This window comes from Furipterus horrens, unplaced genomic scaffold (genome assembly GCF_987537825.1).
Source record: "Furipterus horrens unplaced genomic scaffold, mFurHor1.1.pri manual_scaffold_3, whole genome shotgun sequence".
Lineage (NCBI taxonomy): Eukaryota > Metazoa > Chordata > Mammalia > Chiroptera > Furipteridae > Furipterus > Furipterus horrens.
In genome coordinates this window covers 12,546,186-12,561,738 of record NW_028327173.1, presented here as the reverse complement: position 1 = coordinate 12,561,738, position 15,553 = coordinate 12,546,186, and the positions used below count along the sequence as shown (strand labels likewise).

The 15,553-nt window shown below is 42.9% G+C and overlaps 1 protein-coding gene across 5 annotated transcripts in view; it reads left to right on the top strand.

The window, feature by feature from the left end:
• HP1BP3 (heterochromatin protein 1 binding protein 3) overlaps positions 1-3,668 on the top strand; it is a 31,192-nt gene extending 27,524 nt beyond the window's left edge. For all 5 annotated transcript variants that reach the window (XM_090268728.1, XM_090268726.1, XM_090268724.1 and 2 more), the window contains 2 exons: positions 1,377-1,490; positions 1,886-3,668. In XM_090268728.1, the coding sequence (XP_090124854.1) occupies positions 1,377-1,490; positions 1,886-2,180 (409 nt within the window). In that variant the 3' untranslated portion in view covers positions 2,181-3,668. The remainder of the gene's footprint in view (positions 1-1,376; positions 1,491-1,885) is intronic.
• Positions 3,669-15,553: the final 11,885 nt, after the last annotated feature.

The following is a 15,553-nucleotide window of genomic DNA, read 5'->3' as shown; positions in this document are numbered from 1 at the left end:
TACCCCATGGTATTTTCTTGAATCTCATCGAAGGTCTGAAATCTCTTCCCTTTAAAAGGTGATTTTAGTTTGGGGCAAAGCCAGAAATTGCAGGGCACTAAATCTGTACTATAGAGGGGCTGAGTCACCTAGGTGATTTGCTGTTTCACCAGAAAACTGCATAAGATGTGATGTGTGAGCAGACACGTCGTCATGACGAAGCTGCCAATCACCAGGTGCCCATAGCTTCTGCAGCCTTCTGCACCATCCAGATAGTTTCTGTGGAGGAACATACAAGCTCAACGCAAAATTTGATGCAGATTTATCGCTCTACTCGCTCAGTCATTTTGAATGCAATGACCACACAGTACAGATGCTCACTCAATGGTGTCTACCACCCCCACTGACTAGTACAGTGAAGTCATCATTGATCATGATGTGCATTCCATTCCACTCTCCTTGGGTGTCAGGTTGCGCAAGCCATTCTCGTTATATTAATAATGGCTGAACTTTTTCCAGACAGACCTTATACCTGAAAATAAAGGCTACTTAAAGCAGCATTACTTTAGAGAAAAACGGTTTCATGTAAGAACAGGAATTTTGGCTATCCTGCTAGAGCTTATTGTTAGCCAAATGTTCCTGAAATCAAGAATTGAATCCTTTGAGATCCTTGGCCATTTTGATGTTCGTCCCTTCTTTAATAAGTAATTGATAATGACAGGAAGATTAGAGGATTTTACATATGTTTTAAGGCTGCTTCCAAGAATCCTCATCTGCCTTCTTCATACTGTAGAGTCAGGGACATTTACTTGAAAACCTGTCTAATACATACCTTATTTATTCTCATTGAACCAAACAATTTATTGAGCACCTCCTTTGGGCCAAGCATTGTTTTATGTGCCTGTGCTATAACACTTACACTTCCTTTTCTAGTAAGGTGTTGTGACATGCATCACTAAAGCCCTGTTTTTGCAGGAGTAAAATGTAGCTTTCTTGTTCATTCTGTACAATCATAGGTGTTGGAGCTTGAATGCATATTTTCTGAAAATTTCAAACATTCGCTTTAAATTAGCTCTTAAAGTCATACACATAAAATGTCGAATAAATTATTAAGAATCAATTTCATTGAATGGAAGGAGGGAGGGAATGAGGTATGGTCCAGGCCTTTCACAGATTTGTCATAGCTTTGTATGTGTTTTCAAAGTAGGTTAAATTGTAACCTGATATTTGTAACCTAAGCTTGGCATCTTTGGGGAAGTTTGGAGGAAATGGGGAATAGTAAGGGCATATGCACCTAGGTTCATATTATTTTCCTTGTCCTGTATGGGACCTCTCTTTACTCAGTCTGTTTGTTTTGGTTTGGTTTGGTTTTTGGTTTTTGGTTTTTTTCCTCATAGCCCAGGAGTTCTGTTTCCAAAGAAAGAGCCGGATGATTCTCAAGATGAGGACGAAGATGAAGATGACTCGTCGGAAGAAGATTCTGAGGATGAAGAACCTCCACCTAAGAGAAGGTGTGGATGTATGAAAACTTGTAACTCAGAAACTTTCTCAAGTTCTTTGTGTAACATTTGAATTTACCTTCTTGAAAATTTAGGGGCTCTGAACTTAAGAAATGAAGCATGGTCAAGCTTGTATACTTATCCATAGTTTGTCTGGTTATTCAAAGAAAAATAAAGTCCTGTTTTCTTAGGAAAAGCATGAAATTATGTGTAGATTTCCATGAATTGGTTAAATTTTATACAATTTTAGTAAAGCCTTTAGTTAAAAAATAATAATAAATTACATTTCTAATCTTAACATAGGTGAGTTCTAAGTACTCTGTTTCTTCTTTGGTGAAGTATCTGGTCATCTTAGCAAAGTGAATCTCTCAGGTGTTGAGTGACTCCCTTTGCCCTTTGGTTCACAGGTTGCAGAAGAAAACCCCAGCCAAGTCGTCGTGGAAGGCTGCACCCATGAAGCAAAGAGGGTCCAAGCCAGTACCTAAAGTTCCAGCTGCCCAGCGAGGGAAAGCTAGGCCCCTACCCAAGAAAGCCTCTCCAAAGGCCAAAACTCCTGCCAAGAAAGCCAGACCCTCACCCTCAGTCATCAAGAAACCTAGTGGTGGCTCTTCAAAGAAGCCTGTGGCCAGTGTGAGAAAGGAAGTGAAATTGCCTGGCAAGGGCAAATCCACCGTGAAGAAATCTTTCAAAGCAAAGAAGTAAATTTTATAGGATAAAAGGGTATCATGATAAAATTTAAAATCTTATTTTCTAAGGTCAGTGTGCATTTGTTTTAGTTTTGATGCTTTTAAAATTACATTTTTCCCTTCCCTCTGAACTTGTGAGGAGGGAATGGAAATAAACCAGTTTAGGTATTTGTCAGCTTTAGGCACTGTTCTTGGTGCCTGCCCCTTCCCTCGGTCATTTTAATTTCTGCGATAATTCTGGACTTTCCTCAACTATATAACCTATACCTGTCCTTTCTCTCCCTCCACCCAACCCTCTTTATTTTTTTTGGTCAGCCTGGGCTTTTTTTTTTTTTTTAATTCCTTCCAGTTTTATCTAAACAGTTGCAAAGATTTTTATATTTGTAGAAAGCGTCAGGAACAGAATGCTGGTGGTCAGGTGCTGAAAGTAAAAAGAAGACATATAGCACTGACGGAATTGTAAAGCCTTCTGCCTGGAGACTCCAGTTATAGCTGTAATGATCCATCTTATTTATAAAACCACTCCACTAACCCTTTCTAGCTATAAACAGAGACGTCTTAGCCTTGGGAATAAGCCAAGTATTTTGTGATTTAATTGGATTCTGAAGATGCACCACTCCTTTGGGCCACTCTCCACATTGATCATTTCCAGGTGTCCCTCTCTGGCCCAAGGCCTTTCGTTCCCTTACCAGCAAGCACACGTTCTCTCCACCATTTGGTTTTTGACTGAAGAAGAAATATAAGAATATATTGACTTTGCGATTTCTGGTGTCACCTGTGTTAGCAAAAATTAAAGCATATAAGATCTTGATCAAATGTTTAAATATATTTTTTAATATTTGAAGCATGAATTCTCACTTCTTGTTTGCCTTTTTTATAAGCAAATGTTGGAGAGTTACATCGTTGCTAATGTAGAAATGTTAAGTGGGAAAACAAACACATTGCAAAAATAAAATAGATTTCCAGATTCATCTGTCGGGTCTTTTCCCCTCCTTTGTTTCCACAGCACTTTCAATAACAAGCAAGTGGCTTCCTTTTTGAGATTTGCTTTTAAAGAAACGAAATGAAGCCCAACTACCTAACCTCTTATTTGTATTTGTTTTAGTATTGTGAAGTTGTGTTAAATAGTACTGGCTTTCTACTTGAGAAATACTGATATCTGGTTATCATTTATCCTCCCTATGGCACTTGACATTTTAATTGTCTTAAACTTTGGGTGTACATCTTCTGGCCCTTGAGTGCTGCCAGAAGCAAAAATTGTTTGTTTCATTCATTCCACTTGCATTGTCTCTTGGGATCCCATCTGTAGCCTGAAGTGTGGCTGGGAAATGGACTTGAGAAGGTTGGCTTGAATTAGATTCATAATTCATGAATTATGTGTGATCCCATCATGAGTTCATTGGAAGTTGTGTTGCATGTAAGGCAATCTTTCCTGTTGTAAATCTTCCTTTTTTTATGTACATATATTTTGAAAAATATAAATAAACATGAAATTTTAAAAGCTGCTGAACTGTAGCTTACATTTAACTATATTCTCAGACATAGCTAAGTGTTGCCCTCACCTTGAATCTCTTCTGCTCCTTGTAATGGCTGCCACCTATTTCATTTTGAAGCACAAGCTCTAGTTTATGCGCTTCTTATTTTAATTTTTTTAGAGAATAAAGTTTTTATCCACTCTCCAAGAGAGAGGAGAGCGGCATGGTGTGGAGAGATACACCAGCATTGAGGGGTGGGGGCTTTGAGCTTTATACTGGATTATAATTGGATTAAAAAAAAGATGGGAGGGTTGCTACTGTGTGGCCCCTGAGCTGTTGTTACATGAGGCTGCAGTTTGTTCCAATGTTTTCTGCCTAACGCTGTAGGGGGCAGTTTAGCTCTGTTCTTGCTTTCCAGTAATTTCCAGTCCTGGGAACAAGCTCAGCCAGCTCAGCAAAAGGTGCCACAGTAGCAAATGAGGCTGACTTTATCCTTTCATTCCCCCTCTGGTTTTAAAATGGCTTTATCCTTAATGATCTGGCCCAGTTTTGGTTTGGGGGAGTAGGGCCAAAGCTCTCTTCTTTTGTAACTACTTAGGTGGGCTAGGGGTGTAGAGTTGCCCCTGCCTGTGGGTCCTGGTATGGATCATTAAGGAGGAGAGAATGGAATCGGACAACCCGGAAAGCAAGATCCGTGGCCAGAGGCCATTTGTGAAGAGAATCTTCCAGAGCCTGGACACACTGTTGAATGAAGGATATGAGATATTTGAGGTGACATGGCCAATCACTGGCCTTAAGCTGGGTGAGAAGGAGGCTGTCCAGAGAGACGGAGGAGAATTTGAAATCCTCCAAACCTCACAGAAACGGGGTTAGGGGTTAGCTCAGGTCGAGCTTCCGCAGCCCTCTGCTCTCCTTGCCTCAAGTCTCAGGAGGCCAAAGGGGAGGGAGAAACAGAAAATGTCCCTGTGCAGGCCACCAGAATGTTAGGGTGGTCGGTGACGCAGGCTGAGAAAGAATTCACAAAGGGAAGAAAGTGTAGGGAATAAAGTTTATTCACTCCCCAAGAAAGGAGAGGGTCATGGTGTGAAGAGAGGGATATCAGGCTGTGCTTTTCAGTTCTCATATGGATGGTAAATGATTTTTCTAGACATATCGAACTTGATTATTTAATGAATATGAGGTTTAAAATATTTTGTATTTTATTAAAGTCCTTGCTTTCTCGTTCATAGATTCCAGTTTTTCACTCTTAATTTCAGATATATCCTTGTACTAGAAAAATAATACATTACTGAGACCTAATTCTAGAAAGTAATTCTAATTTCTCTTATGCTATTTGGCAGGTAACAATTCTAGTGATACGAGTATTAGGTACCTATGCTAAGAATTCTCTGCTCTTCTGGACTCAGAAGTAGTGGATTTTGGTTGGTTTCTCTGTTTTATGGTGTTGCTTTTAAAAAAGAGGTCCTGAACAAGTCACCTGGTGACTCCATTGCCCATCAAGTGCTTCAGTGAATGACAGGTTTAGATTATTTAAGGTCCCTTCCAACTCTGACATCTGTTAACTTCATAAAGTTCAGGTAAGGATAAAACCGCCCTGGCTTAAGCACCATGTACAGAAAAGGGACAGGAGAGCCACTGCATTCTTCCAGTAAAAATAGCCAGTTGTCAAAAGACACGCACATTAATTCCCTCATCTGAGATAAAGAAATGTTTGTTCTCCATGCATTCTAAAGGAGCAGAACACATAATTTTTACTTTCCTGTAACAGAAAGGAAGACAGCGAACCCAAGAGATAACCCCTGCAATTTCTAGCATGGCTCAGTGGCTTCAATCCCTCCGTGGCTTAGTGAGCTCAATTGTGGTGTTCCATAAACTCTTGTACCACCTACAAACTACTGTTGATGAATGGATCTCAGGAAGTACTGGGGGAGAGCTCATCAGCTTCTTAACCCACAAAATGGGAAAGAAGGGGATCCTCGTTGGCAGCCGTCCGTCTCGAGAGACGATGGTGTAGCTTCTTAAGAGTCTATCTGCACCGCCGAGAATGGCTGTGCAGTCCGACTCGGGAGTGACACGGTATCTGTCTCCTCCCGTGTTGAATCGACATCTTGCGATGACGCTGGAGTGTCCTCTCCAGTGAAGCTGAAGCTACAGAGCCTGGGCAGGGTGATATGGAGGGTCTGCTGTTGCCCATGCAGTAGACCCCCCCTCTCTTCGCAGCTGAAGGGTCCAAGGGAAAGACGGAGTCGATACAGCTTGGGTTCAGGTGCGCCGCAGGAGTTGCCGGTGTTGACTACAACGTCAAACCGCCTTAGGGACTCCGGCTCCGGATTTTCTGTCGGGGTTTACTCCCTTAGCCTTTCCCCTGAAGAGGTATGCCGCAAGGCAGCGGAGGTTTTTTGGAGTCAGAGTTTTCCTTCTCTGATGTTGTATATATACAACAGAATATGACTCAGTCATAAAAAAGTGCAATCTTGCCATCTGCAACAACATGGATGGACTTAGAGGGCATTGTGCTGAGTGAAATAAGTCAGACATTAAAAGATAAATGCCATATAATATGACTTATATGTGGAAGCTAAAGAACAAAATGAATGAATAAGAGAACAGACAGAGACTCTTAGATATAGAGAACATTTTGATGGTTGCCAGATGCGAGGGCAGTTAGGAAGACGGGTGAAAAAGGTAAACATATTTAGAAGTACACTTGTTTGCCCTCTTTCACAGATCATAGTCTTGCGGTGCCTGTTGTCCAAATGTCTAATAATAATCGTTTCTATATATTCTCCACTTTTCTGGTTGTGTATGACAGGAGGGTATTTGGTGTTAATTATTCTATCATGAATGGAAGCAAAAGTCTCTGATTTGATTTTAGTATGTATTAAGTGTGTTTTCCTTGTGACCCTCATCTCCAGTCTGCTGGTTGACAATATGGAAATTATTTTTTTCTTTTTAATTTTTTAGAGCTAATTTTTATTTTTCAGTTAGAGTTGATATACAATATTATATTAGTTTCAGGTATACAACCCAGAGATTAGATATTTATATAACTTACGAAGTGTTTACTCTGATAAATCTGGGACCTATCTGATATCATACATAAAATTATTACAGTATTATTCATTATTTTCCTAATGTTGTACTTTACATCCCCATGACTATTCTGGAAAGAAGGGGATACATTGTAGAAAAATGTGGGGACTTTTCATTATGTCCATTGGGTATAATTAACAGGAAGAGTATGTGAAAACAAAAGCTAGGTGATACAAGAATACCTTCGACAGTTTTCCCATCATTCCTCTTTAACAAAATTTTGTTAGCCCTAGTCTAGGTGTGCTGACCTATTATACTTTTTTATGCCTGCTTTAGAGAATCTATGAAATTATTTTGCTTGGGTTCAGATCCTCTTGCCATCCTGATACATCAGAAGAGGTACAGCCAGACATATGAACTTCTATATTTTGCCAAGAGAAACTAAAAATTTAGGAATGTTGTTAAGGTTTTTCAGTTTTAGAAGCTGAAAAATCATATTACTTAATTTCTCTTTTGGTTAAGCAAAAACTCAAATTTCATCCATAAGAGGAAAGAAATTCTATTCTTAATCAGAGAACATCATTAACTAATCCCCTACAGGTTCTGATAGACATTACTTGCCAGCATGTAGAGTTGCTTTGCCTCTTCACAGTAGGACAGATGCTCACTCGATTCTACAGAGCTGAAGCCAAGGGACCAGACCTGTCGGAAATCTTGGCTCAAGAACTACTTGACAAAAATTGTCTTAGAAGCCATTAGAGATCAATAAACAGTATCCCTCCCAGCAATGAGTTTTCTTTTTTTTAAGAAAGTAATCTCTACCACTTTCATTACTGTGTTTTTCCCTTCTGACTATCATTTTCCCCATGGTTCTTCAATAGCTTTTTTTTCTCTTGGAGAAATTTCTACTTTTAATTATTTAAATTTACTAGGTTTTTAAAAATAAAGTAGTGTGGTTTTTTTTTTTAATGATTTTATTTATTTTTATAGGGGAAGGGAGGGAGTAAGAGAAACCGTTTGTGAGAGACACATTAATTGGTTGCCACTCTTGAACGTGCTGGCTGGGGACCAAGTCCACAACCCAGGCATGTGCCCTAACCAGGAATCAAACCATCAACCTTTCACTTTGTGGGACGAAGTTAAGTCAACTGAACCACAGTAGTCAGGGCTAAACTTAATAGTTTTAACTGTTCCTAATTTGTTTTGTCATTAGCTGGTATGTCACCCTGGCTGGGTTGCTTGATTAGAGCACTCCTGCTAAACCAGAGTTGTGGGTTCGATCCCCAATTGGGGGTGCATGTAGGAATCAACCAATGAATGCATTTCTAAGTGGAAGAACAAATCACTGTTGCTCTCTCTCCCTTTCTAGAATCAATAAAATTTTTTTTTAAAAATAGCTGGTATGTCAAAGGCTTTAAAAGTTACCATCTCAAGCCACTTTCAGTAATTACAACTCTTTTCTCAATATTATATATAAATGTATAATTAGTTGTTTTCTATTAAATCTTTTAGAAAAGAGACCTTTATGGTGTCTTGAATATATTTGATAAAGTATAGTTAAAAGTTTTGTTACTTAAATAACAAATGATAATAGCTAACCCTGGGTTTCTTCTACATGTCAGTCCCTACACGTATATAAATTATCTTGTTTAACCCAAGCAACCATATGAGATGGTCATTGTGTCTTACTCCCATTTTACAGATGGGAAAACGCACAGATCGAGGTTCAGAAACTTGCCTCAGGTTGTAGTAAGTGGCAAAGCCAGGGACTGAATGCATAGCCACCTCTAGGGCTCCGCTCAGCTGTGTCCCCTTGTGGTTTTTCAAGCTTCTGAATTCTCTTCTTATCCTACAGCCCAGTAATTCTGTTTTCTATTCATGGGAATGAAAGGACTTAGGTACAAGACTGCAGAGGATTTGGAGATGAGATGAAAATACTAAGTTTGCTCATAGGAGTTAAGTGTGGCTTTATGTTTTAAGAAGTTTGGTAAGGAGAAACTTGCGGTCAAATGGAGGTGTAAGTAGACACACTTTGCCCCCTTTCACAACCATAAAGAGAAACTTTGCAGGCAAGAAGGGACTAGCAAAAAGTATTCAAAGTGATGAAAAGCAAGGACCTACAACCAAGACTACTCTATCCAGCAAAGCTATCATTTAGAATGGAAGGGCAGATAAAGTGCTTCCCAGACAAGGTGAAGCTAAAGGAGTTCATCATTACCAAGCTTTTATATGAAATGTTAAAGGGATACATTTAAGAAAAAGATCAAAATTCTGAACAGTAAAATGACAACAGACTCATAACTATCAACAACTGACTAAAAAAAAACTAAGCAAACAACCAGAACAGGAACCAAACCATAGATATGGAGATCATGGGGAGGGTGTTCAGTGGGAAAGGGACAGAGGAGAATGGGGAAAAAGGTGCAGGGATCAAGAAGTATAACCAGTAGGTACAAAATAGATGGGGATATTAAGAACAGTATAGGAAATGGAGAAGCCATAGAACTTACGCGCATGACCCATGGACATGAACTAAGGGAGGTATCAGGCAGAGGGGAACAAGGGAAATAATTGGGACAACTATAATAGTATAATCAATGAAATATGCTTAAAAAGTCTGGTAAGAACTATGAGAATTCGATCTTGGGTTCCTAGGCTGTCCTAAGTTTTTCCCGGGGGGGCCACTGCACAAGTACTTGGTCATTCTCACCTCCTGCCCATGAGCACTGGCTGGCTCCCTCCCATTTCACTAGCACAGGCAAACCCTTCGTTCACAGGATGCTGAGGCTTGCTTGGGAGAGCTTTTCCTCCCCGAATCACAGCTTCTATCAGAATTTTTTATGTTGCTAAGTGAGCAGCTTTCTCGCTCCCTATAAACTGTGAAGTCATACTCTCTGAGGCCTACCGAGAGAAATTCCACAGTGTGGTTGTCTGACAATTGAATTTTTTGGATGTGATATCCGTTTAGTAATCATCCTTGCTCATGTACTCATGATTCTGAAAGAAACCTTACTCATCCTGTCTCCCCCGTCTTGGCTTTGCTCAATACCAAAGGCTACTTTTTCCTAAAACCCGGAGAGTTACACAACATCCCTGTGCTCATCCACTGGACTGATGAAGCACTCTGAGGACATTCTTTTTCATGTCAAACCTAAATCCCTTATGTTACTAGTTTGTGTAATTTTAATTTGCTGATATTGTGTGTAGAATAAAGTTTTCATCAATTTCAAATTGAGATTAAATCCTGGTTCAGGCACATCACTCAGCCCAGTATTCTAACATCTATAACTGTGCTCCCATGCAGTGATCCTCGAGGGGTGTGTCACTTACAACTGTGACCTTGGCCAAGCCTCTTAATCTCCCTAAGCCTTGATTTCCTCATCTTAAAGGGGTTAGAATCCACAATTTTTTTTTTTTTTTTTTTTTTTTTTTTTTTAGAACAACCACCCAGAGGCAGTGAGATGCTCAGGTATCAAAAGATTGAATCATGTTCACTACACTCAGGTTACTAAGGCATTTTAGGATTTTAGGAAAAAGTGATTTTCTTTTTTTTTTTTTTTAATGAGTCAGAACACCCAGTTTCACAGGATTTCAGTTTTGTTGTTTATACTACCATTTATTAGCGTTTCCTGTTACCAGGCTCTTCAATCACTCTGATTTCAAATCCTTGCAAATATATTCATAAAGATCTGTGGCATTCTCCCAAATTTTCGAAAGCAAGTAAATTTAGCTGATTTCCCCGAAGTAAACCTATAATAAATGATGGAGTTAGACCTGCACCTAGACAACTGCCTTTCCTCCACACCTCCCTTGGAGGCTTTGTGCACTGGCAGCGCAGGTGGCAAGGGGCCCAGCGACAAGTTACAAGACTCATACAGTAACATCAAGGGGCCGTGGTTAGCAATGTCAGGTTTTCAGACTGTTGGGGGCTTGTTAAAAGATGAGCAAGAAAAGCGAAGTAGTGTATACAGCTTTAAGTCTCAGATGCCAGGGAGCAGTAGCAAGAGAAGCCAGGTGGGTAAGAGATGGGAGTGCCTTCTAAGCTGGGGCATCCAAAGGCCCTGGCAGCCATCAGCTGCCCCTGGGCTAGTCCTGGGGCCTTAGCTGGCTATGGATGAAGAGTGGAGCTACAGAGAAAACTGGCTACTTGATGGGCAATCTTTTCTTTCTAATCTCCATTAAATATTGTTAGCTTGCCCCAGCTGGGTGGCTCATTTGGAGGGTCATCCCATACAGCAAAAAGGTTTCAGGTTCGGTCCTGGTCGGGTCGTGTAGGGGAAGCAGCCAATCGATGTTTCTCTCGTATCATGTTTCTTGCTTTCTCTCCCTCTCTCTAAAATCAATAAACATAGCCTCAAGTAAGGATCTATATAGTTTTTTATATCTATACATAGTTTTATATATGTGTATATTTACCAGTTTATGGTTCACAGCAGGCATTATTTCATAGTTCTGAATTTTAGATAGTTCTGAGGGAGGAGTCCTCTTTATACCTGCACTTCTCAGTTTAGAAAGTACTGGGAATTCCATTTCCCAGTGGGGTACAGGGGTCAACAACACAGTGGTGCCCGTTTCCGGGACACCCATTGTTTTCCAGAGTATTTGGGGTGGGAATACCATTATGTTAATGGTAACATTGACCCAAAGGAAAGGGAGTGCAAAGTCCACCATAGTTAATAAGATAAAAGGAGGTTTCCTAGAAAGAAGCAGCAGCAGCTCTCGAGGCTCCACCAGGTGATCCCCAGGGCGTGCAAATTCTCTCAGAAAGCGTGAGAAGTGCTGCCCGACTGCGCCCCTCCGAGAGTCAAGGCGCCTGCGGTCTGTGTTCCCCTTGGAACTGGCAGTGCAACCGCCGCGTCGCTTAGCCGCTGCTTCTCAGCCGGGAAGGGGAAAGACTTGAACTAGCTTACATTTCTTGGATGCTCTAACCCCCGCCCCCACCGGCCAGAATACAGCAGGGAGCGGAATCTGGCCCCGCAGTGCTGCCGTCTGCTCCTTAAATGGACGAAAAGGACTCTTGTAATCACTGCGTCCGTCTGCTCGGGCTGCCGCAACCTAGTGCCACTGACCCAGTGGGTTAAACAACGGCAATTATTTCTCCCCGTTCTGGGGTCCTAGGGTCCAGGATACAAGGTGTCAGTCAGCAGGGCTGGTTCCTTCCAGGGCTGTGAAGGAGGATCTGTGCCAAGCCTTCCTCCTTGACTTGTGGGTGGCCATCTTCTCCCTGTGTCTTCACGTCGTCTGCCCTCTATAGGCTTCTGGGCCCAAATCGCCTCTTCTGGTGGGAACACTGGTCATATTGGACTAAGGCCCACTCTAATAACCTCATTTTAATTTACCTCTTTATAGACCCTGTCTCTAAATAGTCAAATTCTGAGGTACTTAGTGGTTGGGACTTCAATATATTGATGGGGGCGGGGGTGGTAGGGAGAGGGCGCACTTCAACACATAATACATCTTAGTTTGTTTTTTTTAATTTCCATCCTAGGTGACTTATTTTGGGGATGCAATACAGGGGGTAAGTGGCAGGGACAGCCATTAGGACAAACCTGAGAGCACAGAACAATGGTGCTCAAGGTTGAAAGTAACCATCAACACAGGAAGAAATTACTGAGAACACAGGTGGAAGCGTGAGCTGTGAAAACCAGGTGGGTGGAGCAGAGGAAAGCTACGGGGATGGGGGTGGGGAATTGGGACAACTGTAATAGAACAAATTTTTTTAAAAGGTGGGGGTAAGATTCTGTGCTGAGCCCTCTTCCAAGCTCCCTGTCTGGGCTCTAGTTTTCAGTCCTATTGTAGGATATCAGCTTTGAAATGATGTGATGTCACATCCCACACACATTCGTCGGCTGGAAACGCCAGTACCAGATTCTAGGATTTCAGAGAAAAGGGCAAATTGTGATAACAAGCTCGCACCTGTGTGATTTAATCATCGTCATTGATTCATCAGGAAATACCATGACATGGCAGTGAGCCCTAACATGTTCAAGGATCATAACCCCACCCCCTAGCTTGCCTTTTTTTGTCACTCCCTCCCCTGCCTAATATAGGTGACTTCTTCGGGCTTCCTGCAAAAGTGAGTCATTCATCTGATGGCTGACGTTCTAAACCTGGTGGTTCCCGAGGGCTGCATTGTCATGGATGTAGGATTAGCTTAAGGGGTGATGGTGACCCAGTGATGGGTGTTTGAGGCTGCAATCCCGCGTGGAACGGGTTGGCTTGCCCAGGAGGTGGCCGACACCCACTGAAGTTTGTTTCCTTTGGTGCAAACCTCTGAACTTGTACACCTAATATATTGTTAGTAAGTCTACGTGCATGGTAGAAAGCTTGGCATTTCTGTGCTTTTAGTGGAATTAGGTAAATTGAACTTGGTAACCTGGGGGAATAGCTCACGTGGGCAGTTACATTACTTTGATACTGAAATAAAAATGAAGAAATGAACTTCAAATATATAAATGCATTTGGTTTTGAAACACTGGATTCCTATGTGGGGGGTGAAGGCCAATCACAAAAGGGATCCTTGGGGGTTGTGAAGGCAGGAGGCAATGTTACATACCCCCTTCACACATTTATCTTTCCAGATCTGATTTTTTGTGGTGGTTTTGTTACAGAAACAGGGGAGTCCAAAAATCCCCGGGGTTTGCGACTGGGGGATGGGGAAAAGGAAGCAGCTTTCAGAATGCCTCCACACGCCTGAGGCTGGTGGCTGGTGTCTTTCATTATGCAAAATTGCTTGGATGCTTCCAAGGCCTCAGGTGGATGGGAGGAGTCTTGAACCAGGGGATGGTATGGAAAAAGCACACAGAGCCTATGTGGGGTTCTGTGAATGGTCAGAACTGTTGGCAACACCCACTGCGTCAGAGGACGCAGTCAGGGATATATAGGCAGCTGCAAACACTTTGGGGGGCGGCACGCTTTGGGGCTGTCTCCCTCGCTGGCGGGTGTTCGCAGGGGTGCTCTGGAGAAGGAGAGGAGGTCCACGCGGTTTACAAAAAGAAGACAGTTTGCAAGGAGGCTGATAATCCAGGTGGTCCTGCATTGAGAGCTGGAGGGCACCACGGCACAGAAAGGACCTCCCCAATCAGGATTGAATGATTGGCAGTCGCTGGTAAAGCTGAACTGTGTTTGGGAAGTAGGGAAACGGTGTTTCTGACCTTCTTAAAACTGGCTAGGTTTGGTAGGGGGGAGGCAAGGATATGTGTAACTGTTAAACAATTTTCACTCAACTGAAGTGTTAAGAGTTGTAATTCTGGCGGCGGGCAATCGGACCCCTAACTAAAGAGCCCGTGGGTTTGTTTTCAATTGGAGCAGCCCAGGGGTTCTGTAACAGTTTGTGTGTTTTGTTGTAAATCTCTGTATCCCTGGGACCTAGCATAGTACCTACCCCTCAGATCCTGACCCTCTGTCCCCTTCTCCTGAGAAAGATTTAGAAGGCAGAATTATGCCTTTGGTTTTAACTATTGTCGTCGTCGTCGTCGGCAGCCGTCCGTCTCGAGAGACGATGGTGTAGCTTCTTAAGAGTCTATCTGCACCGCCGAGAATGGCTGTGCAGTCCAACTCGGGAGTGACACGGTATCTGTCTCCTCCCGTGTTGAATCGACATCTTGCGATGACGCTGGAGTGTCCTCTCCAGTGAAGCTGAAGCTACAGAGCCTGGGCAGGGTGATATGGAGGGTCTGCTGTTGCCCATGCAGCAGACCCCCCCTCTCTTCGCAGCTGAAGGGTCCAAGGGAAAGACAGAGTCAATACAGCTTGGGTTCAGGTGTGCCGCAGGAGTTGCCGGTGTTGACTACAACGTCAAACCGCCTTAGGGACTCCGGCTCCGGATTTTCTGTCGGGGTTTACTCCCTTAGCCTTTCCCCTGAAGAGGTATGCCGCAAGGCAGCGGAGGTTTTTTGGAGTCAGAGTTTTTCTTCTCTGATGTGCCCTGACTGGAAGATCGAACCAGCGACACTTAGCTCGCAGGCCAACGCTCAATCCACTGAGCCAAACCAGCCAGGGGAAGAGAGAGGTAGAAGAGGTAATACCAGTGGGTAAAGCAGGGATTATCGAAGAGGAAGGAGGAGGACCAGGAAGGGTGTTCCTAAAAGAAGGAACAGCGTGTGCAAAGACCCAAAGGCAAATGAAAATGCCAGATAAGTGCTTCTTAAGCTTTAATGGGTGTATGTGTTAGCTGAGTTTAATGTCAAAATGCAGGTACTGACTCAGTAGTACTAGGGAGGGACCTGAACTGCGGTGGCTAACAAGCGCCCAGGCAATATCAATGCTCCTCGTTCACAGACCAAACTTTGAGTACAACAGAGAACTCAATTTCCAGGCATCGGACACTTCTTTCTGGGGAAATAGCCAAATGTCCCCTAAGCCGTTGCCACTCCTGTTGGTGACCTACTTATTCACCATGTGTGGATCATTAATAATTACAGCACCGTAACAATTTAACTATTGTACTATCTGCATTATGCCCTGGCTGGTTTGGCTCAGTGGATTGAGCGTCGGCCTGCGAGCTAAGTGTCGCTGGTTCGATCTTCCAGTCAGGGCACATCAGAGAAGGAAAACTCTGATTCCAAAAAACCTCCGCTGCCTTGCGGCATACCTCTTCAGGGGAAAGGCTAAGGGAGTAAACCCCGACAGAAAATCCGGAGCCGGAGTCCCTAAGGCGGTTCGACGTTGTAGTCAACACCGGCAACTCCCGCGGCGCACCTGAAGCCAAGCTGTATTGACTCCGTCTTTCCCTTGGACCCTTCAGCTGCGAAGAGAGGGGGGGTCTGATGCATGGGCAACAGCAGACCCTCCATATCACCCTGCCCAGGCTCTGTAGCTTCAGCTTCACTGGAGAGGACACTCCAACGTCATCGCAAGATGTCGATTCAACACGGGAGGA